A 25,830-nucleotide genomic window follows, 5' to 3' on the forward strand; every position below is an offset into this window, starting at 1 on the left:
ATGTAGCAGGGAGCAGGCCTTCCAACATTTTGACAAAAATACATTGCTTTGAGTAAATATGATGGGAGAGGTTAAAGTTGTGGTCAAACTCTGGAGTGTTTCAGAATTACATTCAGTAAGCAGGCACTATTGAAAATGTAGTTTATTACTATTCAGTTTAGAGTATCCTCCTCTGAAATTGACAATAAAATATTAATTAGACACTGAAAATATACTGTCTTCAGCAGTGAACATTTCATTTTGGATGAAATACTATATAGGGGAAACAAATGCCATGTCATATACCAGCAGGGGGCAGTGCTTACCTGTGAAACCGACATAATCGCTGCAAAAGAATCTAATGGTCTTGCAGATTGTTTTCTTTTTTCAGTACACGAAATAAAGGAAATTGAGCAGACGTCATGGCTCATAAACAATTCTTCTCTGTGTTTTAATAATGGGATCACATCTCATAACCTATTTACAGCTACTTATGGTGTGATCAAATTAAAACGTTTTGTCAAAACTGTGTTTTGTCTGTATTGATTTAAATAATAAAAAACATCGATTTTCCATTTATCATAACAGACGTGTTAAACTGAAGAAATGGAAGGTGCCATCAAAATTATAAGTAAATACAATAAAATAAAACATGCAGGCAGATTAAATGATAAAAAGGTAAAAATTTCATGAAGGTGCTTCAAATTGATGTGTGTATGTTATGGTTATGGTTATGAGGTCATTCTTCACTGGCGCAGGCGCTTTCGGAGAAACCTGTTTCTTCGTTAATATGTAGCAACTGAAAGCGAGCCCACAAACCTTAACTTTGACATTCACTAACTGCGTAACGTTCCCGCTTCACACTTAAGGATAATGTACATGTGTTCCCATTAATATATACGAAGACAGATTCACGCTGTGTGAACAATTTCAACGCCGATGACCGTTGGCTGTGTTGTGGATACGATACTGAGGTAGGTTGCTGTCTGCCACCCGGCGCCGCTAGCTAGGTCGTGAAGGGCTACAATGCTAAAACTATTAGCAAAGCCAGACGTAGCAACGAACAGCAGCTAACGAGTGTAACGTTATCAAACATTAACAGATGTAATGTAGAGAGTGTACCAGACGGCTAGAAATAGTCGTCGTGGACCAGGTTGTCAAAGTATATTTTACATTGCGTAGTAACAACAAATGAAGCGTCAGTGTTATTAACCCCTCAAATAACGTCAAATTGAATGGGGGCAGCTAGGAGGTGGGTCTAGCCTCGTAGGCCAACAGTAAGACCCGCCTAGCTAACATTAGCTAGCTGCGTAGCACTGGCGCTATTTGTCACTGCCTGGTTGCTTTTCAACCGGCGTCACATCGTATCCGGTGTGTTAGCAAGGCTTGTAATGTTGGTCAGTCAGGGATGGAAGCTGGACTTGGATACGGTAAAGTTGTCAATATACAGTAAACGCTTATTGCTAACGTTTAGAGATACGTCAAATGACTGTACGAAGTAGCTACGTGGAATAAGTGTAAGCTGTTTCTAAAAACACGGCGGAATGATTTTAAATAAATGACGTGACAGGGAAATAATTCATCGTTGGTTAACGTTTCACTGGTTGAGGATTAGCTAACGCAAGCTAACTAGCGCTGTGTTAGCTGTGCTCGTTAGCTGGCTAACAAAGAGCCGTTGCTCCTCCTTGCTTTGTATGCTCGGTGTTGCCGTTTCAAATGGCTCTTGTTTCACTTATAAAGCGACGAAGATATAGGTACGTAAGGCGAGGTTTATGTTAATTAAAATACTAATTTAATTCATTTGAACTGTCGTCTGTTTTATTTTTCAGGATGTTATTGTCGCTAACATTGCCAGGTTTCGTCTTGACATTGTAGTTGTCTACGCTGGTAATGGCTGCAAACATGGCAGGGTATAGATGACTAATAAGTAATAAGATTGTCATTGCAAGCCTCTTAACAATTGCAAAAATAATCACACTAAATTGCACCGATCTTTTGCAGCAGAAGATAAAATATCGTTCAGTCTATCGTTTAGTGTACAGAGCTGTTTCAATATTGGACATAATTTTTGTTCAGACTATATTCATTAGCCTTTTAAATAGCAATTATATATATTTCTTGTTTATACTGGAGACAGAGAAAGAATCAGCAGTCAACTGTGCTCAATTGCTTCTGCTCTTTAACAAGTCAGAGGCATTTAGAGGTTAGTGTGTAACTCCTATGGGCTATGGAATGCATTTGGGATTTGTCACGCATTGCATACTTAAATACTTATTTATCTTATACACTTAATATAGTTAATTTTAATGCTTACTAAATAAACCAGTTGAATGGTGTATCGATTGGGCATAGCTGAAAAATACAATAACACTGAGTAAGACCTGCACTGAAGCAAGTGTGAGGGTAAACGTGCCCTACGGTATATGACATGTCCTTTGGTAAGACAGCAAATTGTATCAAAGCAGGGGAACTTTAAAGAGAGATTTATCTTGCTTTATCAAAAGTTTATCACAAAATGATGGTGGTTCAATGCAGTACAATATAAATGCATGTGGTGTGTGTCAGTTGTGCTTATGTGTAAAGCAGTGTAATTAAACTTTATGTGTACTGTAAATTCTATTTGTGAACACTTAGACTTGCTTCTTACAAATCTTGTTGACATTTGACATAATGTTGGTTACTTTCTGAAACATTTGAGGCAGCTTTTGTTTTCTTTATTGTCTTGCAGTGAAACTGGACTTGGGCATATCTGAAGTGTCTGGCCATCCTACCATTGCCTACAGTAGGAAGTTTGGTGCCTGTTGCAGGCTGTGAGCATTTGTTCCTCACCAGTGATTCCTTATGCTTGATAGAGGCTACACCCTGGGTCTTACAGGATGGATGGTGTGGACCTAAAGAGACTTGTGTATCGACATCAGCACTCTGTGTTCTGCTGTGGTGTTCAATCTTTTTCCATTTACAAGAGAACACCTCCCATCTTACACCTCCAGTCTCTGCACTATATTTATAAAGACCGTCTTTGAGCAATAAAAAAGACAGCCAGAGATAGAAGTTGTTGGCCTTTCTATCTTTTTTCTTTTTAAAGCACAGATAGATATTGCTCATATAAGCCTGTATGATGGACATGGAAATATCCTTATTTTAACTTTTCAGTTATTGTACGCCCTAACTCTAAGTGAGGGTGGTGGGATGTCGGAAAAGCCAGACGACAAAATGGTGAAGTTCCTGGCTCCCCCTCAGAAGAGTGGAAACGGCCCCAGTTCTGGATCAGATTCAATGGTGGGTGAATGCCGGCCAACAGAAGTGAGACGCCGGCATCACACCATGGAGCGAGATCGATGTAACCCTGAACACCGTTTCTTGCGCCGCAGTGTCATCAGTGATTCCAATGCCACAGCACTGGCTCTCCCTTTACCCAGCAAGATCCCCATCCCTGCACCTCAACGGGTGCAGCTACGGGAAGCCGTCCCCCAGCGACAACAAGCTGCTGTTTCTGCTCATTTGCCGCCGACTGATACAAGTTTAGCTCAAAACCAGGAGTCTGCTGACAGTGGAAGAGGAGAAGAAGGAAAAGATATAGAAATAGCCAATGTGGATGTAGTGCCTTCAGACCAGGAGCCAGCCAATGTACAAGATATCTGTGATGGAGAAGTGGTGGTAGTAGCCCACTCCACACCAGGCTTAGGAAGAGAATTGCCAAGTCAAACAGAACCTGAAAGCACTGTTCAGGTGAAGGTAAATCATGAAGATGATGGGGAGGAAGAGGATAAGGACTCTGCCAAGGCACGAGCAGAGGCAGAGCAGAGAGAAGCTGAGAAAAAAGTACAGGATGACATTGAAGAGGCAGAGACCAAAGCAGTAGGAACATCACCGGATGGGCGTTTCTTAAAGTTTGATATAGAAATTGGACGTGGCTCCTTCAAGACTGTCTACAAGGGCTTGGACACTGAGACCACAGTGGAGGTGGCTTGGTGTGAGCTGCAGGTATGAAATTGGGATAACCACTGTTCTTATTACTTATATTCCCTCATTGCTATTGCTGTCACTTCAATACCTTTTTCACTTTAATCTTGTGCACTGACTCAACATATTAGCAGTTTCAAGGGCATTAGTTACTCTTGTTCTTTAATTGAGTTACCTTAGTGTTGCATTCTCTGGCAAGTGTTGTCATCTCCTTTGTTTAGGCCTGCTTTTACTAGGTGGGGTAGAGCTAACACAATATCCTTCCACACTGTTACCTGAGCTACAGCCTCTTGTCATTCTCCCTCTGAGAGACATACTTAGCATTTCCCTTTTATTGTTTTACATTGCATTTGTCAGCAAAACATAGCAAAAAACTCCCAATTTAGATTTTTTGGTACAGTTCAGTCCATGCTGATTGGCATGACTGCACTTAAGACTGAATGTCTTAATTAAAAGTGTCTACTTCCCCATAAGACATTGGGAAATTACCAGAAGCTGTCAGGGCTTGTATATTCAATGCTTATAACTGATTAAGGAATATCTAACACATTAGACAGAGGAAATTAGATTGTACTAGATTTTGAAGTAGACTTTTTTTCTCATTGCTCTCATAGTGTGCAGAATTCATGTAATAATATTAATTTTCTGTATCCTGTTTTCACAACAGCAGAGGACATTATATACCAGTTAAAATAAATTATGATAACTGTCTTCCAGACATGCAGAATTATCATGACAATAATTATGTAATAACTGGGGAAATTATTGTCAGGAAAAGTAGATTAATTATTTAGATTATTATTACACCTTTTGAAAATGTAACACCTAAAATTCTGTAAAAGTCAGTAAAACTCTAAAATGCCATTAGTTATTATTGTTTACAATTTCTAGGGCTAAATACAGCAACAGAAGTTATAATTGAGTTACTTTTTAAAAACACATTTTTTCTGGGATTTTCCTCAAAATCAGATTTTTGACCTAATTCAATTCTCTTCTTAAAATCATTTCTGTTTTTGAATCCATTTCATTGTTATTATATCTTAATACAGTATTAAAGATGCCACCGTTTTGCTTTGAATTTTTCTTTAAAATGCTGGTGAAAAAATTGTAGCTCTGCTCTCTATTCAGTACGCAGTTCAGTAAAGCAGCTACATGGCCCATAGCAAAGTTTGACCTCATTCACCACATGACTGTTTGCTTTTACTGTCACGCTTTCACCCTGTCATGAGTGGCACAGGCCTCACACAGCAGCACATTCAGCTATAGCTACACATGCACACTGGTTTCAGAACAATGTGAAGATCGGAGGCACGTGCCCCTCCCCCCTCACACAGTGAATCATGCGCATGCTCAATGCATTTCTGCTCTGAATGCTGTGTGAATGTAAAATGGGTCACATTCCTGACAGAGGAATCTCCTGTGTGAAGTGCAGCAGGCCGGCTTTGCCTGCCAAGGCCTGTTTCTTAACTATCAGTCCACTTCCTACCTTTCTGTTTTTCTTAACTCTTTTAATTTCAAGCAACTACTACCTCCTTCAGTTAATATTACACCTTGAGGTTGTATACTTAGTCATTCTTGTCTTTTTTTTTTCTTCCTTTTGATCTTAAAGCAACTTACTTTGGCCAACTACTGCAGCATGCATAGAAAGCTCTTTGATAGTTTTTACTATGCCTGGTCGCTTATATTTACCTCCCCTGTTAGTATACATTTGACTTTATTTATGGCAAGAGAGAATGTTGTTATATAGGGTACATGTGAGCTAATGATAAGTGGAAATCATAATTTACCAGAGCCAGTTGACTAAAGTGATTTATGATTTTCAATTTCTTGTTTCTTGAATAATGAATAGATTTATTGACTGGTTATCACTGGTCTGATGTTATCAGACAGAAAAATATCCTTGTGGTCTCTGGTGACTTTCTGTGGACCAGTTTGAAAAGGCAGGTGAAAATCATAGCTAAGACATACCCCATCTCTTTGTTTGGTTGGTTTGTATAAAATGATTCCTCTTGTTGTAGGATTTAGCTGGGTCTTTGTCAGTTACTACTTGTATTGAGAGAGCGATCCAGTGGAAAGGGGGGATTTATTGAAATTCTTACAGTTGAATGAGAACAGCTTTGTTTAATGCTTGTGGTCTGTTCTGAAATATGAACATGTAACCTGACACTCATTCTCCTTCCTCTGTCAACTAAAGAGTTTCAGTATGAGAAACGGTTCAACTACACAAAACCTGAAATCCCCTCATACATGCGCGTTAAAGCTGTCCCATGATCAAGTGCTGGCATTACATTCCCCACACATCCTGAGGGCATATATATATACATTTTTTTTAATATAGTGTTAAAAAAGGCATACATTAATTTCTGTAAACGTTTTGAGTTTAGTTTCAATTGTTCAATGTCTTTTCAAACAAATATGTAATTACAGCCATTTACATTTAGGTGCTTTTGACAGTAAAAAAAGTATATTGACCATTTTCTACTTTTATACTATGGTTGCATTAAAAATGCACATATTTTCCTAAAACGTAAAAATTCAAATTCAGAACAAACTGTAAACTGTAAGATGACCAACAATGAAAGAAAGGATTAGTGGCTCATTCCATTAATACACTTTTGTTTTGTTTCCTGTTAATGCTATAATCAGTGATGCAGAAATTAATCAGTCTTGGTACTTGTTTGTTCACTGGGAATTTGTTGTTAGCTGGAATCAACAGTAGAACCCGTGCCTGAATGCTGACCAGTCTGACAGGTTTTCCCTCCTAAAATCCTTTAATCTTCTAATAGCAAAAATTCCAGACCTAAACTAGCATTCCTGTGAGGCTGTAAAGCTCATCATACACCAGAAAACCAACAGTGCTATTCTCAGATCCCTACCACTGCTGGGACAAAAAATGCAAATTTTTACCTAGGGTTGTTCAAAGAAGTGTTTTTAATTTATTTTTTTTATTTACTATATTATTTTTCAGGGACTATACAACAACATTAATTTCAAAGTGTTCAACAAATGGAATTTTTGTACCACATGTCATGACAAATACTCCAGTAGTAGCAGAGATATTTCACTCTGACTAGAGTGTTTGACTGACAGACCAACCAATCCACTTTGCCTTCCCTCAAGCTATGCTGCAATCATGGCTAAAACCTTTAGTGTGTAAAGTTTAAATGAAATAGCCCTGGCTTAGTCAGTCTGACAGGCCATCTGTCCACAATCGTCTAAGAATTTCTAGGCGTCCACCATTTTTCACCCACCCATGAACCCCCTACATTTGTTGTTCCGGATCTCACATTGCAGGCATGTCTGAACAATAAGTAGGTCACCACAGAGAGGAAGTTGAAGAAAAAAAGAGGAATAAATTTAGGAGCCTCCCCTCTCCTGCTCACTCATCCATCTTCAGCCATGTCATCTTCCACTCGTTTCCTCCCCACCTCTTTCCTCTCCAGTAGTGGCGGAAGCCAAACGTTGAAAGATGAGGAAGAGAACCAAAGGTATTCTGTAGAAGTTATGAGAGCTTCATGTCCAGCTGGCTAATGGCATCCGCTGGGAGTGACATGCTGTATCCAAGTAGTATAACAGTGACTCATCTGTAATTACTCTTCGTGATTAGTAGTCTTTGGGTGTACCATAAGATTTTGAGTTTAAATTGCTTAATTCTGTGTTAAACATGACCTAATTGGGAAGAAATGTTACATTTAGTACAGTAAAATTCCTAAATGCATTGTCAGCATTCCTCAGTGAAACTGTGGAGTAGGCTTCTGTATGGCATTCAGTGGTTTGCAGTCTAATTTGTCTAAGATTGTTGACATGAGTAGTAAAGATGTTGGACCAGAACTTTTTATGTTTTGTGAATTACAAAATCACAAGAAACCTAAGCTTTTTGTTTTCCACTTTTCCCTCATTATTATTGTCGTTATTTAATTTACAAACAGATGTTGTCCCTGCCTTGATACTTTCTCAGTTTTTCATTAACTATAAAAAGTGTCTAAGAATGTATAGACTATAGTGGGAATACACCATATACACTTTACATATATTATCTGTGTATTTATATATGAGTGTAGGCTGATTTCAGAAAAAGTGCTCTCATAAAAAAAATTATTTATAGAAGCTTCTGAATCATACAAATCAACCAAATCACTCTCACCAAAAGGTGAGCATTTAGTGGCTGTCATCAACAAAGCATTTTCAAGCAATGTGCTTTTACGGTTCATTATGTTGACTTTATTTGTGCCTTCTTCGACCCTGCTTTTTTGCATTAAGTTTTCTTTTCTGCACCATTAAATCAGTTGAATGGACATACTGGCATATCGGAAATGGCCTGGATCCGTCATCATGTCGTTTGCTGACAGCTTGACTAACAGTCACAGTGATATTTGACCTCATTGCCATGTCTCACTGAGTCTTGGTTTCTTCCCACAGAGACATACTGCACTTAATGCTTTAACTAAGTAACACTATTAAACATGGCTTCTTGGTTTTCAGATGTTACCCAGATCTTAACCAATGTTACCCAGAGGGCTCCATCTCGCCCTCAGTGTCAACCTCAGAGCAGGGACCTGACAGAGCCAGCCCATGGCATGATCACAGGCTTTTTTTTTTTCTTTTTTTTTTTTTCACTCAATCTATTTTTAGGGTTGTTGGGTTATTTATGATAGCCTTTGCCTAGAAGCAGTACTTTCTGCTATGCTTTGGTGATACTGTAGTTAACTGTCATTAGCTGTGATTTATGTTATATGGAAACGCCTTAGGTCATAAAGTTGTTTAGATAGTATTGGGGATTGGTGACTATGGTTGAAACTAATATAATATTCATAGCAGTATTTTTCTGATGGCATGGCAAATGTATGAAATAGCACAATGAACATACTTCTACTGTTAAACATTTTTTCCCATTTTTTTCCATTCATTTGGAGGATGTTCATATTGTCACAGTACAATTTTACTGAAAACTGATGAAAGATTATATTGTTTAATTTGTTTTCAATATCTGATTGGTTGATTTGTAATTGTATTCTGATTGATTTACAGTTTGATTCCTGCAGAGTAGTCTCCTGCTTGTTGTCACCGAGGTAGGAATTGCTTTGTGTCTATTAGAAACGCAATTACAGGCATGTCCTGATTCTTATTGTCGGCAGTGAGATATAATGAACCAGTACAATTAAATACCTTGATTAAAAAGTCTTTTTTTTATGCCTCCTCACCGGCGATAGACAGAGCTGGGGGTATTATGTTTTCGAGTTTTCCATCCGGCTGTCCATCTGACCATCCATCCATCCCATTCTCATGAATACAATATCTCAGTAACGCCTTGAGGGAATTTCTTCAAATTTGGCACAAACATTCACTTGGACTAATGGTTGAACTGATAAGATTTTGGTGGTTAAAGGTCAAAGGTCACGGTGACCTCACAAAAGACGGTTTTCGCCTTGTGAACACAATATCATTCAATCATATCATACAACTGCGAAGCGGTAATTCTAGTTTCCGTGTACTCTTTCTATCAGTTTATCACATTCAGAGATGGCAGTATTCACAACTGAGTTATAATATTGCAGAGGCAGTGGTAGCAACACAGCTCTTTAGTGAAATGACTCATGCCCACTTTGTCAGATGCTGTGGCTCAACTGCAGCTGCTGCTGCCCTTCGAGTGCCTGCCAGGTTAGGTTTCCTAATTTATAGACTTTCAAAGCCTCTTCCTCAAAATGATATCCAGAATGTGACTGCACCATTGTCTGTAGAAAATTATGGGCACAGATTCTATAAAAGCACCTAAAGGTTTTGAAATAATGATTTACACTTGATGTTGTTATTGTGATCATCTTGGTAAGTTTTTGAGCTAGGCAATCTAAATTATGTTAAATATGGGGGACACTGAGTAGAGCTGAGGTGGGATAAGAAAGCCACAGCCACTTCAGCTGATAGGTCTGCTGAGGTGGCGTCTTAAAATTTAGATATCTTGTATTTACTAAAATGGTAATTGTCAATTAAATTTAATGGCAATTAAATGGCAATAGTCTGCCTTTGAAAGTGCAAACTAAACATACTACTTTCTGATCACTTTTGTCGTCTTTGTCAAGTTAAATCTGCTTGCTTCTTGTCATTATACTACATACAGCAAAAATATGCAGCCATCTGTTAAGTAGATTTCCCAAAGAATGTGCTTTGTTAGGTCATAGCAGTGTTAGCATGTGTCTTCACAAATTAACACTCCCAATTGCTTGAGTGTTTTCTTCCTAGAAATTGAAGTAGATGTCAGTTAAGCAGGTGAATAATTTTATCCTACACATTATGGAGAATGTAGTTTTAACTGGTTTGGACTATAGGGAAGACTTGTTTTAAATGAGTTATCAAAGTGGCAGTGAGCCTACAGTAGAAATGCTGTCATTGATACAGTAGTTTGGTATGTGTGGGGGCTGGGGTGCTGCACACCCTAGGCTAAGAATTCTGAGGCTGTGACTGCTGCAGTGGATATTTTGCATGACTATTTTCACATGATGTGCAGAAAGACAAAGGGGAGCCACTGCCCCACTAGATAAATACTGTGGAAAGTAGGTCAGTTGTTCCAAGTACATGGTGGAGCCTCCATTACTTGCCTATCTTCCTTCACCCTCTGTTTCTTGACATTGCTCCGTGACTCAGTGTCGTCTCCTTCTCCTAATTGTTTACACATTTCCCTTCAACTTCTCATTTTGTCTGCCCTACGTTGCCCCAGACATTTCAAACATTCAACCTTAAACCTCCAAATTACCTCCAGCAGAGGTTGCAGTGGTCTCAAGTATATTTTTCTTCATGTGATGTCAATCACTGGAAAGTTTTCTATCTCGTGCTGACACATACACAAAGTCTAACACTCTCCATGGGGCTCCAGTGGGCTGAATTTCCTGGACAGCCTGGGCTGCAGCCAGGTCTCTGGGGTTTTCAAGGGAGGTCTTTGGCTGCGGGGTTTCACTGGGCTTGTCTAACTGGTATTGGTTAGCTGCTCTATAGTCTGTATGCATGTTGTAAATGTAGGTCACACCAGGAATTACTCAGGAAACCTGAGAAGGGTGGTTGTACACATTCCAGATTTTTTTCTTAATATACAGACCCTACAAAAGGCATTTCTGCCAATCCTTATATATGCATTGGTCAGTTTATGGAATGTTAAACCCCACTGGGCAGAGTGCCATCAGATCTATATACATTTTGCTATGATTCATTGACAAACGCATCAGCTGCCAGACATTTGTCGACTGTCGATATCTTTCTTTCAGAATACAGGCCGTGGTGAGCAGAATGTTAGCTTTAAACCAGATACAGTTGGTATCTGAAGGGCTGAGTAATATATCAGTATTAATATTCATTATCTACTATCGTTGTTGATACAGACAATAATGCTACACAGTGTAAATTAACAGAATGAATCAAGCCAGAATCACAGTCCTAATAAATAATCCAAATATGATGAATATTTTATATATTTATATTCAAATAAATGGGAAAGTGGTCCCAGACTTTTGGACCACACTGTATGCACATGACATGGTATAATGTATACTGATATTGGTTATGTTGATATATTATTTATTATTTATTTAATAATACATACTTAAACCTACTTTAGAGTGCTGTGTGTCTGTCTGTTTGTTTTTGTCTGTCTAACAGTCTGTACTGATCTTTGCTGTGGCTCTTTTCTCGTTTTGGTTTGCTTGGAATCTAGGACAAGGCTAGATATGTTCCTTGCCAGAGAAAACAGGGCCACATCCCTGTGCCCCAATCTCTATGTGCACTTGTGTTAGAGCATATGAGCAATTTTGGGTCTACAGAAGGAACTGTATATTGTCATACTGTTTTAGTTAACCTTCTATTGAAAACGTCAGGTTGAAAATGTCAGGTTGTCAAACCTAGAATGTCAACTTGACTATAGATTCAAAAATATTTTTTTCTCATAAATTGATGCATTCAGATGCTGCTTAGGGAAAAAACATTTTATTTGGCCATTAATATTGATAATATTCATTATTCTAGATATTTGCACATTACTTTTTCATTGCTCTAAATTATTCTGTATACATCAATAAATAGTCCTGCCCTCTGTGTTGTGTGAAATCTTTAAGTATTTCCCTTTTGTCCCCTGCAGGATCGTAAGTTGTCAAAGACAGAGCGACAGCGCTTTAAGGAGGAAGCAGGGATGTTAAAGGGACTACAGCATCCCAACATTGTCCGTTTTTACGACTCCTGGGAGGGACCCTCCAAAGGCAGGAAGTGCATTGTACTGGTCACTGAACTCATGACTTCTGGCACACTCAAAACGTGAGTCTCAAACTTGGTAGAGCTAACAAACACATTAATGCAGGACTCATACTGTATGTACAGTATACACTAGGGCTGTGCCACATATGTTTAACTTTTAATAAACGGATGATGTAATATAACTTGAATATGTAATTGAATACAAAAGAAAAAGTATTAGCACTTTTTAGTTGCTTTTATTAAGAATTGTGCAGGAAACACTAAATTTGCTAGCTTTATTTGTTAAGTGTTATCTTTGATACTTTGAAAAATGTAGCACAGAGGATGTATGAAAATTCTGGTCTGTTTTCTTTTAGATATCTGAAGCGTTTTAAAGTGATGAAAATTAAAGTGCTGCGGAGCTGGTGTAGACAAATCCTCAAGGGGCTTCACTTCCTTCATACTCGGGCTCCCCCCATCATCCACAGGGACCTTAAGTGTGACAACATTTTCATCACAGGCCCAACAGGATCCGTCAAGATAGGAGACCTGGGACTGGCCACACTCAAGCGTGCATCCTTTGCCAAGAGTGTTATAGGTACGACTCCAAAGTCATTTCTACCTCCTGGTCCCTGTCCTGCTGCAGGGCAGTACCTTTTCTGAGGTCCTGATATACTGTTTCTATTGAAAATGATGATGTTTAAAGAAGGTATTTTCCTTTTACTTGTTTTTCTGACGATGTGGTTCAAAAACAGACCACAGCGTTTCAGCTGTCTCTCAAACCACAGCTCAAATGGAGGCCAAACACTGTGGTAATCTTAGGGAGATAACCACAAGGCTTTCGCTCTCTGAACTCGCACAGTATTTTTATCAAGTTTGGTCATTGTACAGAATAGTTCTGTTCTATGTTTCTCCAAAAAAAGAGGGTTTTTTTCCAGGCACCTACTGAATGTAAGTAGCGCCTAACATTTCTCCGACTGTTAAATATTAATATCATTATTATAATAGTTGTCATGCCTTCTTGCAGGCTAACCTGGCCATGGCTAAAGGTATGGCCTTTGCTTCTGTCTTAGACTGGTCTTTGTTCTGTGGTTTGGAAATATGTGGTCTGTTTGCCAGTTACACCTATAATGTTTAACATCTCTTTCTATGGGTTTGCCTCTACAGGTTTTTTTTTTTTTTCCCTAGTGTTTGTCTCTTACTGTCTTTTAAAATATTGCAGGACCGCAGAATCTTTTTGCTCCATCTTTGTGTCCAGAGAGCTCTCCCCACTTTCTCTCTGTCAGCCTTTGTCTTTGATTTTTGTTTTGTTTTTATTTTATTTTTTTACTTTCACATTCTTGGGTATGTTTTTAAAATGTAGGCTCTAGCCTCAGCTGTGCCCCATTCTGCTGTTTGGAATGAATAGGGTACTGCTGGTCATTGAGTAAGTATGAACTTTTATGGGCCTGGTAAGTCTGACAGTGTGCTGTAACACACATCAATATCAAAAACAATTACATTCAAATAACCAAATCAGTTTTTCTGCGTAAGACCTGATATTGAAGGTAAAATCATCAATTAACTGAACAAGGCTGATGTGCAGGGACACACTGCTCAGCACAGTAACTAGCTATGGGATCTGCTTCTCTCAGCCTTGACCATAACAGTTTTCTCCTGCAGGTCAAGAAGAGATGGTAAGTCAGACTTCGAAAGGTGAGTCTACTATAGAGGGCAATGTTAATGTTGTTGTAAGGTAAGGTCTTGACAAAAGTTATTTCCATAGCTAGTCTTATTTCTCTTACAGAGATCATTGGCATCCCTTTGAACAAATTGCACTGTATTCTGACCTGGGTATTATTCTCAAGTGCCTAATTTTAAAGCAAATTTTTGAACGTTGTGAATAACATTCATTTTGGCTAACAAGTGTGGTCTGCACATTGGTAACCTCAGTCATATTCTTACATTGCAACATGTTAAGGTCTTACACAGACAAACACGTGCCTTCTTCTCTGCAGTCTAACTGAGCCCAGCTTCTCCTTCCTTTTTTGTTTTCTGTCTCTTTTTTGCTTTCCTTCCCCTTTTCTTTTTTCTCTCTCTTCCAACTTTCACCTCACAGGTTCTACTCCAGGAGATGTCTACAGGCTGGTCACTCTTCTCATCCTCCTCTTCCTCAACCCCTCATGGGTTAGAGGAGCAGAGGGGCAATGGGTTGTGAGAACCCCACTCAATCAGTAAGGGAGTTCGAGAGTTCTGAATAGTTGTTTTGATTTAAGGTACCCCTGAGTTCATGGCGCCTGAGATGTATGAGGAGAAGTACGACGAGTCAGTGGATGTGTATGCCTTTGGAATGTGCATGCTGGAGATGGCCACCTCAGAGTACCCTTACTCAGAGTGCCAGAATGCTGCACAGATCTACCGCAGAGTTACCAGCGTAAGTCTTCTTTTCAACCATCCATGTCACCCCTCTGCCCTGCCTTCACCTCTTCCTATGTGCCAAGAAGGCTAGTGTCCCATTCTGGAATAATTTTATATTCCTGCTGTCACCTCTGTATGAAGCTTATATTACATTTCTATCTTCTAGTATTGTATTTCACCTCTTAACTTGGGTGTATTCCTGTATCTCCCAGATGATTTCCTTTGCCCTGTTTGAAGAACCCACAAACTTAGAAAACCTCCTAGAGAAAACATGTTATTTACACCAACAAGCCCCTTTGCTTCACCTCCATACTGTTTTTCTTTTACTTTCCTTCTTTCCCTCTGGATTATGTTGAAGTGTGATGGTTAAACATGTAGACTAGGTGTGGAGGATTGATAAGACCCTGAACAAGCACAGTCCTGCTGTTTTCTTAAGGGCTAATGGTTTAGTCTTGTGATGATGCCAGAAGGGCAGTAACTGTCATAGAAAAACACATATTTTAAGTCTTATTCATACAGTTCATACTGGCTTACTATTGAAATACATAGTCACTGATATGATTCATACCCATGATTCATGTAATTGCAAGTCTCGGGTTAAAAAGGTTGATCTTGTTCCTAGACTGTTATCTAAAATGTGCCTTGAAATCTCTATCTCTATCAATACCTTCAGTTTACCATTAACTGCAAAGCACAAACACTGAAGTCTGCTACGTGATTCAACAGAGCATTTTTTATTTACCCTAGTGCAAAGTATTGAGTTCTTAGCTCTCTTAATGAGCCACAAATAGCTCATACTGCAGAGCACCAAACACACTTGCCTCACTTGAGAAACAAAGTGCTATTGTGTTGTTAAGTCTACATTTAGGCAGTATGACATCCTCTGTTTTTACAGTAGTATTCCTTGGAGAGATGGGCTGTTGTTCTTCCTATTTTGTCATTTCAGCTCAGGTGTACAGCTCTCTCAATTCATCGTCATCCGTTTTCCTGTAGCACCAGGCAGTTTCCTGTTGCTAGTGGTTCAATTCGTCACCTCTCATCAGCGTCCTCCACCGACTTATGCCCTCCTTTTCTCATCACTTGACATTTTACAATCTTTAAATGCCACCAGGCAGAACACATAGCTTCCTTTTACCATTGTTTGAACGGATTTGTGTTGAAATTATGTTTCTTAGAAGCAACCTCCTCCACTTTGTACTGTGAGATTTGAGGTACATTCAAACACAAAATTGAAAGAGAAAGTTGGCTTAGGGTTGCAATAATTTCAGTCATCTGAAATATAAGAGATGTTTTTGTGGTGCTGATTAAGGGTCTATGAGCTAATAAAGACAAGATGTGGGGTAGTATCCAAAATAAGAAAAGGTCAGATAAGAAGGAGAACCATTCTCATTCAGGGTTTTGTGTTTCCCGTAGGGCGTGAAGCCAGGCAGCTTCGACAAGGTGGCCATTCCTGAAGTGAAGGAGATCATCGAGGGATGTATTCGCCAGAACAAGGATGAAAGGTTTCTGACTTAAAGTGCACATTTAACAAGTTGAAGTTGGTCAAGGTCTCCAGGAAAACATTTGCTCATTGCTTGTCTCCTCTTTTTAGGTACTCAATCAAAGACCTTCTGAACCATGCCTTCTTCCAGGAGGACACTGGGGTGCGTGTGGAGTTGGCAGAAGAGGATGATGGAGAGATGGAGGCTATTAAGTTGTGGCTGAGAATTGAGGATATAAAGAAACTCAAGGGGAAGTACAAAGACAATGAAGCTATTGAGTTTTCTTTTGACCTCAACAAAGACGTCCCAGAGGATGTGGCTCAGGAAATGGTGAATTGAACTTTTAATGTCTTTAAAAAAAAATCAAAATCTCATTTATACAGTCACAAAGACTGCATGACAAATGAAAAGAGCAAAATTTGTTTGTTTTCATCGCTATCTTGATGTGTTCATGTTCATTGCTGAAATCTACCCCTAATCTTTTTGCTGTAGGTTGAGTCTGGTTATGTGTACGAAGGTGACCACAAGACCATTGCAAAGGCCATAAAGGACAGGGTGTCTCTAATCAGTCGCAAGAGAGCACAGCGGCAGCAGGTGTGTCCATACTAACCATACTGCATTTTATGTTGTTTATTTTTACTATTCACTTAATTTGCTTGAATCCTTTTTTCAGTCATAGGATGTTTGTAATTGTTCTCTGGTGTTCACATGTTGACCATTAATAGTCTCTTGAGAGATTTTAAAACATTCGGTGCTGTCTATCTTGAAGGTCAGAGAAGATCAGGAGAAGAGAAGGCTTGAAGAAGAACTGCAGAGTCAATTACTGCCAGCACAGCAACCAGGCCAACAATCAAGCACTGAGTTGCCTCAGTCCCAACCAGTGCCACAGCCTCCTTCTTATGTCTCTCCGCAACCAAACCAACACGGCACACAAATGCAACCTGCATCTCAGCAGAGCCTTCAGAACTCTAACTACAACACTCCTCAACCAACCCCACTGACTGGCATGGTACAGGGCACGCCTTATGTCCCCCAGTCAACTGGGCAAATGCCAGTTCCAGTTCAGGGTCAAAGTGTGGCCACCATCCAGCCAGAGTCAGAGGATCCTGAGACTGACCAACACCAACAGCTACAGCACACAGGAGGAGGTTTGTATCAAAGATCATTTACGGTCAAATACACCTACAGCCCATCATATGATAATAAAATTTTGTTGTTGAATGCATTTAGAGTCTTTTCATAAATTAAACCTTCATGTCCCCCTCTTACAGCCACTCACATGGCCGACAGACTACCTGGTTCCTCCATCCTTCCGGAGGCCCAGCCTTCTCAGCCAGGAATGTCCTACAGCTCCACTCCCGGTCAGCACCTTCAGCCCCAGGTGTCGTGTTTGCAGACACAAAATGACCAAATGCAACAGCAGCAGCTGTCAGTGGTGAGTCATGTATTGAATAGGACATAATCTTGTGTGTTGAAAAAAATCTAATGTTTTCCCCATGGTATGTGCTCCTCAGAATTAAGTATGTATTTAAAACAAAATTTAAAATGTACAGACTAGATATTTATACATTCTTTTTTCTGATTTTGCCCCTGTTTTTCCTCACTTTGGTATAACCAGTTCTCAATTCACAGCAGTCCTTGCCATTGCTAAATCTAGTGTTGACAAGGGAACACTGTAGACAGTCTAACTATGCTTGTTTACCTGACCAACTACTAGTAGCACAGTTGCCTGTGAAGTAAGAAAAATGCAAATCTTCATTCACTTTCCACACACAGACACGGCCCGTTATGTTCAGAAAGTTGAACCTGGGATGTTGTTTTTGATGGGTGCGGGGTGGGAATTTTTCCTCTGCATTAACACATGTGCCCCATGAACTACTTATCTTTGCCCACAGAATTTAATTCACATGTGATGTTGTTTTCTTTCTGTGGTGTGCAAGGTTCAGCCCCAGATCCAGCCTGAAGTTGTTCCTGTTGCACCCACGAGCCAGTCTGTTCCAGGTGCACCTCCACAGGTAAACATCATACTGCATGTCTTAATGATCTTTAAAGAGCAACTAAACACCACCTGGAAAGTATTGTTTCACTGACCTCAGGGTATAATTTTCAAATCTGTTGCACCTAACAACATAGCTTATATTATGTTAGAGTATACTGAACACACCCTAAGTACACTTCTATATAACAGCAGCAAATGTGGACTCTACACTTTGAACAACTCTAGGTCAGCAAAAACATGATTCTCAGGAAGTGTTAAGTTAACCTTTAAAGCCTATATTCTCTGCTTGAGGCACCTGCGTTGAAAGTAGCTGAGTGTTCCAAATCCCTGAGTTTCTCCTTAGTCCACGTTTCTATTTATTCTCAAGTTTTCTACTCTTACCCTGTGTTATGTTTTGTTTCTTATAGTATGGAGTTTACTACCAACCATCGCTCCCCCCTCAGGTAGATAAAATGTCCCATTTTCCTGTTAACACTTTTAAATGCACAGACAGCCATTCGAATAACATGTTCTTAGAAACAAAATAAAGTTAATGTCTCTATTGGTTTTCACGGCATACTCAGCCTTTGTGGTCAGTTTTCACATATCTTTGGTAAGTTTTTACTCAATTGTAGGACAGTATAAATAAAGGAAGTTTATCTTCTTCAGACAAAAATGTTGGATCCACTAGTTTTTAAGACCTTGACAAGCGCAATGTGGATTGTCATGCAATGTACAATGTCTCAAAAATGCACTGGAGAGATGACATTAAATAGATACCCCACGCTGTCAGTAAACAAATGGTCTGATATATGCAGTTAATGTTATCCAACAGGTAAGTGCATGTGGAAACCAGATTTTCAGGAATTAGCTTAAATGCCACAGTGAATGTGTGTCAATCTTTATCTAAACATCTTACCTCTTTGATTTTATTCCTATTTCTGGCACTCTATCTTAACCCTATCTTTTCTTATAGATTCCCACCCAGCAAGTAATGATACCCCCATCCTCTCAGTCGTCTGCCCCCCAGCAGCAGCAGCCAGAGAGCACCTCCACTCTTCCACAGGCACAGACTGGAGCTCAGCAGCTACAGGTGATACACACCTCTCCTGCTCATACTTTACATCCAAATTTCTTTGATCTTGTTTTAAGACACCAACTGACATATTGATTTTTAACTCATTAATTTCACTGTTGCTTCGCCATACTACAGTATGAATTTCATGCTGTCCATTTCTATGTTTGCATTTTTTTCTAAAACTTTTTTCTCTTTTCTCTGAACACACAACTCTCATTACTGCGTCGGCCCCCTTTTTTTTCTTCCACTCTTGCTCCTCTGCATGCTGCTTATTCCTGCATGACTCTTAGTCTTGGGCCAGTGATCCAAGTCCTGTACTCTCTCCTCCACTCAACGCAGAGCATCTATACTTCCTCTATCAGGCCTCATGTCTCTCTGTTCTGCAGGTACTCTATAGAGCACAAAACTAATTTGTATGTGGATGTATGTGAGTTAGATGTGAAGCATGTGGTTTACACTTCCTTATACAGTTTCTCTTCCTGAAGTATGTGCACATTCATTCTTCAAAGAAATATTTTTACAGTGCACATTTTTCATAATTTTAATACATTTTTGTTAAATGTAATAAATACATGTAAATCCTATTATAGAGCATCAATAAACATGAGTAAGATAAGGAGGGTAGTAAGAGCTCAAATAATTTTTTTTGGTGTTGTGGTTTTATATCTCTATTTTTTTTATTTCTAGTATCTACTTAAATGTGAGAGCAGAAAACAGTATTTGTTTTCATGACTGTTACATTTTGACCTAAAGGCAGTGTAACATGTCACAGGTTTTACTTGGAGCTTAAATTCCTCCATGAAAACAGTAAACCAATGTATATATGCTGTGTTCATGTAATAAATAAAATACATTTTATCACAGCAGAAAAAAATCACAGTATTGTAATCACCAACAGGGTTTCAACTGGAAACTAATAGAACAGCAGTAATCTGTGTAAATAATATTCAAATAAGCACAGCAGAGGAAAATGGCCACACTAAAGGAAATGGAAAGAAAACTCCATCGCACAGCAATGTTTACACTCTGCCCGAGAGCTGAATAATGGCGTCTCTTGCAGTAACCAGATGCAACAAATTTCACCAGGTTAAACAGCTCCATCTGGTGGATGGTCTGGGTCAAATCATTACGTTTGCTGTAAATAGTTTGTCAGCATAAATGGCCAAAATAGAATTGAATGAATGCTTGGGAATTACATTAAAATAATCATTGGTTTACATCATTGGTTTAAATAATTTCAAAATAGTAATGCAGAAACAAAAGGACCTTTAGAGATTTGCCATTGACATTAGATTTCTGATTTTTTTTTTTGTTTGTTTGTTTTTTTGTTTTTTTTTTTTTTTGTTTATTTTTTTGTTTTTTTTTTTTTTTGTTTATTTTTTTGTTTTTTTTTTTTTTTGTTTATTTTTTTGTTTTTTTTTTTTTTTGTTTATTTTTTTGTTTTTTTTTTTTTTTGTTTATTTTTTTGTTTTTTTTTTTTTTTGTTTATTTTTTTGTTTTTTTTTTTTTTTGTTTATTTTTTTGTTTTTTTTTTTTTTTGTTTATTTTTTTGTTTTTTTTTTTTTTTGTTTGTTTGTTTTTTTGTTTTTTTGTTTCAGGCCCCTGTAAGTGTTCCTCAGTCAACACCAGGGGAGCAGTCAGCAGGATCTTCTGCTCTGGTTCCACCATCTGTAGAAAGGTGAGAAGGAAGTTTTATTTTTAAAGGAGGTTTCATCAGCACCACACAACTTCTCTCTCTCATGGATTCATGTCTCTTACAGCTGCCTGTCAGATGCAGCTTCAGGTCTTAGTGACGGCAACGATGGAAGTTCTACATCAGGAGGTCGCCATGAGGGACGCTCACTGAAGCGTCACCAGAGGCGATCTGTACGCAGCCGATCCCGCCATGAGAAGACTGCAAAGGCCAAGCTAAATGTTCTCAGTGTACGGATCTGAACTGATGAGTTTATTCAGACTCTCTCTTAAGCTCTTTGTGACTTAACAGTTTTAACCTAAATTTTCTTCTTCTTCGTCTTTTGCAGATCTCTAATGTTGGTGACAGAGTAGCAGAATGCCAGCTAGAAACGCACAACAGGAAGATGGTGACCTTCAAATTTGACCTTGATGGTGATAATCCAGAGGAGATTGCACAGATCATGGTAGTAGTGGTTCACAAGTTTTTGCCACTAAACATTTAGAAAACATTTAACTGTCTAATGGTGGTTTATTACAATGAATATAATCTCTCTTCCCATGTGTAATGCACACTATATATTCATTGAGAATATGGTTTTGCATGGCTACCATTCATTCCATCCCTTTGTAATGGCAAGTGGTAATGATAATCCACTGCAACTGAACAAAGAACAACAGCAAATGTCACACACGGCTGTTGTTTTTTGTTTTTAATATCTTCTGTCTCAAACACTGACGATGACCATCACAAATATGAAGCCATTCTGTGAAACGTTCTCACAGTATATGTAGTTGTAGTTACAGTAGTTGAACTTTTTATGCTCTGTGTCAGGTTGCGAGTGAGTTTATCTTGGAGAGTGAGCGGGAGTCCTTCATCGAGCAGGTCCGTGAAGTCATAGAAATGGCTGACGAGAAAGGAGAAGGGATGAAGGAAGGCTTTCCCCAGGTATTTCTTTAGTACACATCACCCTATTAGCCACATAACTGTTATGACTATTTTGATCCACGCCTGCTGAACCTGAAGACTTTACCACCTACATTTTATCTCTTTGCAGATGTGTGACCTCCAACAACAGCCTCAGCTTTCTGTTCCCATGCTGCCAGGTTAATAAACTTGACAAAAACACAGTGTTCACTGTCCACTTATTGATTTTAAGTCTGACTCCCGCCTCATATCTGACCTTTCTTTTAACCTGTCTGTCAGGTATTTCCCCCAGTACAACAGCCCAGGTGGTGCATTCAGCAGGACGAAGGTTCATCGTCAGCCCAGTGCCCGAGTCACGTCTTAAAGAGCAGTTCTTTGGAGCTTCTTCTGCTAATACCTCCTTTGGAGATGAACCTGCCTCTGGTGAGAGAAAAGTTTCTTTTATTCTCTAAGTCACTGTATTATATTCTGTATCTGAAGGTTGCAAAAATTACAGATGTCTAATTTTACTAACATAATCTTGAGTGGCTGAAGATTAATAACATAGCACACACACAACTCACAATACGATACATTTAATTTTATTATAATATTTTCAAAAAGAGAAAAAAGTCACAGAACAAAGTATAATAAAAAATGAAAACTTCAAACTGGTTATATAGGGTTATACAACTTTTCACATAAGCTTTTTTCACGTATGTCAATTTCAATTGATATCATTTTCATATAATTACTTCCTCATTTTACTTTTTTATAGCTCCCACTATGACATTGGGCCTTTCTCTCTCTGCTCCATCTGGGACCCTCCAGCAGGCTTTCAGTAAGATGAAGCCACCTCGTGTTGAGAGAGGCAGCACCATTGATCCCCCTGCTCCTGAACATGAACCAGTCACTGTTATGTCCACTGAGCCTGGACTTGGCCCAAACTCTAACAATATCGTAGGTCCTCCAGAAGCTGTAGCTTCCAACACTAGCACAACTTTTGTTGCAGTGTCTCTCCCATCTACCGCCACATCCTCACCACCTCCCTCAACTGGGAGGGTTTCTCCTCCACCTATATCCGCTCAGTCCCAAACTCCTGCTCCTGTCATCAGTGATCCTAGTCCACCTCCTCAGTCTTCCCATGAAACACCCCCCTCACAACTTCCACCAGCTGCCAGCATCCCTCCCTCATCTTCTACCATTTCTCCTCCATCGGTGCAGACCTCCGTCCCCGCAGTACCTGGGCCTCAGCTGAGCAGTAGTTCTGTCGCTGTCTCTTCTGTTGTTGGTGTTGCATCCAGTAGTACTGCTACTGTCCCTGCTTCAGAGCAGCAGCCTTTTAATAGCGCTGTTACATCTTCTCAGCCTATGAATTCATCCATCCATGCACCACAACATGCAACCTCCCAGTGTCAGCCTGTTCCCATTTCTGCTCAGCCCCCACCTCCCACCTCATCAAGCAGTCAGAGTCAAGTCCAACCACAGCCAGCGGAGTCGGACGGGGCTGACCTCCAGACAAAGGCCGCTGGTAGAGATGACATCCAAGCTCTAGATAAGAAACTAAGGTCCCTCTTTAAAGACCAGAGCACTGCCTCCTCAGCATCACTGGATCCTAGTCAGAACACAGGGACCTCCTCTCCTCCCACTGGGACTTCTTCCCCTCCACCTGGAACCGCCGTGGTGCCCCCATCTAACCTTCCCCTCACTTCTGGGGGCCAAGGTGTCCAGGGCCCCACGACCACCCCGGGACAGGGTATTACCCCAGCAGGACATGCCCATACCCCTCCAACTAAGCCCAGGGCACAGGTTAGTGAAAACTGCAGCATCCAACAATAAATCCAAAATGCAGTGTCAATGCTGTAAATAGTGTTTTGACTTCCTTCTTTGATATACTTTTTAGACTTTACCCACTGGATTTGATCAAGCTGCTACACCTCCTACTGACCTTTTACCCCCATTTCCTGGACCAAATCAGGTGAGTTCTACATTTTCATCGCAATACTACCTGCCCCATTACTTCTGTAGATTTTAAGAGTACAAGGTTCTAAGTGTACTGCTTAGACTGTTCCTTATATCCTGTTTATGTGAATCAGCAGTCACAGCAACCCCTGGGTAATTTGGATGCACAATTGAGGAGAGCTCTTAGCCCAGAGACGGTTCAGGGAGGTAACAGGGTCCAGCCTCCAGCTGCAGGGTTCACTTTGGGACGTTTCCAAGTAAGTTTTAGACACAGCTTAAAATTACTGTGGCTAATTCAATCTAAAACAGTTAAACCTCTAGTTCATTAAAATGACCTCCTTCCTCTTTCTCAGGTGTCCGTTGCCACAGATGGTGTGTCCAGTAGTGTTCCAGATCCCTCCAGCATTGTTTCCTCTTCTTCTCTCACGCCGTCCTCTACAACTTCATCCTCCTCCTCTTCTTCCTCTTCCTCCTCCTCCCCCTCAAGTCCAGAAAATACCCTCCATCGGTCATCGTCTCTGTCCAAAGGAGTTTGTGAAATTGACAGTATAAATGAAGCCTCATCTCTCTCTGCTGGTCCTGCCAGTCAGCCTACCACTATTGGGCGCTTCCAAGTGTCCACAAGCAGCAATGCCACTTCTGGGCCAACCACTGGCTCTAAAGTGGGGCGATTTTCAGTCACAGGTGCGGACCAGGTTCACAGTAAATTCATAAAAGCTCAGTAACAGAGGCTAGCTTCAATAATCTAGTGTAAAGCCTTTCTCATACTGGACCAATATGTTGCACAGGGTCCTATAGTGCACAATACTACCATACAAAACAGATTTTTCACAGTCTTACCAGTAAATTTACTGTCATCACTATAACTGGACTGGCACAATGAAGAATAATATGGGTCTTTAAATGGATGATCATTTTATCACAGCCATCCTTTTTTTCCTTTTGATATATGACCATAGTATAAGCAGGTTAATGCACTCTGAGGGGGCTTTATGGAAAGTTATGGTCTGGAGGCATCTACACCTGTGCCTCATTTGTTAAATTTAAATATATCCTGTTGGTATAGGCTGGGAATTATTAATGAGAGCTTTTGCAAATACAGTAGACTTATTTAGTTACTGAGTTTAAAAATAATTTTAGTTTCAATCATATCAGAAGATAATCCTTTGGTTTGATCTGTAAATTTGCATGAAACAAAGATTTTCATCATCCTGTGCATAGAACACAGATGGATGTCAAGAGTATGTTTTTAGATCATATGAAGTCCTCTGGTAAACCTATTATATTGTAGTAATGATCTTGTGTTAAATTTCCCTCAGTGACCCCAGCTCCAGCAGCAGGCTCCAGTCTGTCACATGGCTCCAGTATTCAGAATGGGCCCTCATCTTCAACCTCTGACCCGCATAATGCACATACGCATTACAGCAGTGACAATGACGACGACTCAGAGACTGAGGACGAGGCCTTGCAGAAAGAAATTAGCCGTCTGAGAGAAAAGTATGTTACATATTTACAATTCCATTTTACAATTCCCTTATTTACCCATACGAATGTTGGTTCACAGCTCAGTGGAAGTATTTAAACATGACTGTCTTTGTGCCTTTCCTCTCCTGCTCACAGACATATGAAGGAGATTCAGGCCTTGCAGACGCGTCAGAAAGAGGAGATAGAGGCTCTGTTCACGCGCATGGGCAAACATCCTCCTCCATCTGTCCTCTCCCCTGCTGTGGCCATGGCTGGAGGTCGACGTAGGCTTAAAAGCAAAAGCCACAAATCTGCTCGCAGTAGTGGACAACCCAGTCCCATACACTCAGGTAAGGACACTAAACTGGCTGTTCAGTTTTTTGACTGATTTATTATCAACTTTGAGATCAATACTGCAGTTTGTGTTTTATGTACATGTTTTACCAAACAGCCTAGCTGTTCAAATAGTATGTACATGTTTAAATATAAAACTCATTCTGTGCTGTGACCACGTGTTCAGGATCGCCAGCCTCGGTTCAGAGCCTCCATGGTTCAGAGTCCCCTCCAAAGCAAAGTTCACCTTCTGCATCAGAGACCTCAGAAACAGCAACAGATGCATCACAAGCAGTTGGCAGGTCATCCCTGCAGCAGCTCCGATCCTCTCCATCCATGCCCAGCCTCAGCAGTTGCTCCACAGGTATGTGCAAACATTTGTCACACTGAGTTGCATGAATTGATT

At 39.8% G+C, this 25,830-nt stretch overlaps 1 protein-coding gene across 3 annotated transcripts in view; it reads left to right on the forward strand.

Annotated features, from left to right (window-relative positions):
• Positions 1-784: 784 nt before the first annotated feature.
• The window catches only part of LOC111228396 (serine/threonine-protein kinase WNK1-like), a 28,034-nt gene continuing 2,988 nt past the window's right edge, over positions 785-25,830 (forward strand). The window contains exons 1-26 of one of the 3 annotated variants that reach the window (XM_022754243.1): positions 785-953; positions 2,708-3,963; positions 12,062-12,234; positions 12,531-12,751; positions 14,409-14,566; positions 15,964-16,052; positions 16,142-16,361; positions 16,524-16,625; positions 16,801-17,179; positions 17,303-17,466; positions 17,972-18,046; positions 18,438-18,473; positions 18,986-19,102; positions 20,686-20,765; positions 20,848-21,010; positions 21,109-21,225; positions 21,594-21,707; positions 21,817-21,865; positions 21,966-22,109; positions 22,444-23,474; positions 23,569-23,643; positions 23,762-23,884; positions 23,981-24,311; positions 24,947-25,124; positions 25,248-25,441; positions 25,612-25,788. In XM_022754243.1, the coding sequence (XP_022609964.1) occupies positions 3,169-3,963; positions 12,062-12,234; positions 12,531-12,751; positions 14,409-14,566; positions 15,964-16,052; positions 16,142-16,361; positions 16,524-16,625; positions 16,801-17,179; positions 17,303-17,466; positions 17,972-18,046; positions 18,438-18,473; positions 18,986-19,102; positions 20,686-20,765; positions 20,848-21,010; positions 21,109-21,225; positions 21,594-21,707; positions 21,817-21,865; positions 21,966-22,109; positions 22,444-23,474; positions 23,569-23,643; positions 23,762-23,884; positions 23,981-24,311; positions 24,947-25,124; positions 25,248-25,441; positions 25,612-25,788 (5,305 nt within the window). In that variant the 5' untranslated portion in view covers positions 785-953; positions 2,708-3,168. Of the gene's footprint in view, positions 954-1,330; positions 1,410-2,707; positions 3,964-12,061; positions 12,235-12,530; positions 12,752-14,408; positions 14,567-15,963; positions 16,053-16,141; positions 16,362-16,523; positions 16,626-16,800; positions 17,180-17,302; positions 17,467-17,971; positions 18,047-18,437; positions 18,474-18,985; positions 19,103-20,685; positions 20,766-20,847; positions 21,011-21,108; positions 21,226-21,593; positions 21,708-21,816; positions 21,866-21,965; positions 22,110-22,443; positions 23,475-23,568; positions 23,644-23,761; positions 23,885-23,980; positions 24,312-24,946; positions 25,125-25,247; positions 25,442-25,611; positions 25,789-25,830 lie in introns of those variants that run through there. The other 2 variants (XM_022754242.1, XM_022754244.1) reach the window with 2 other exon arrangements.

This window comes from Seriola dumerili, unplaced genomic scaffold, assembly GCF_002260705.1.
Source record: "Seriola dumerili isolate Sdu_G_001 unplaced genomic scaffold, Sdu_1.0 BDQW01000219.1, whole genome shotgun sequence".
In the NCBI taxonomy this organism is placed as follows: domain Eukaryota; kingdom Metazoa; phylum Chordata; class Actinopteri; order Carangiformes; family Carangidae; genus Seriola; species Seriola dumerili.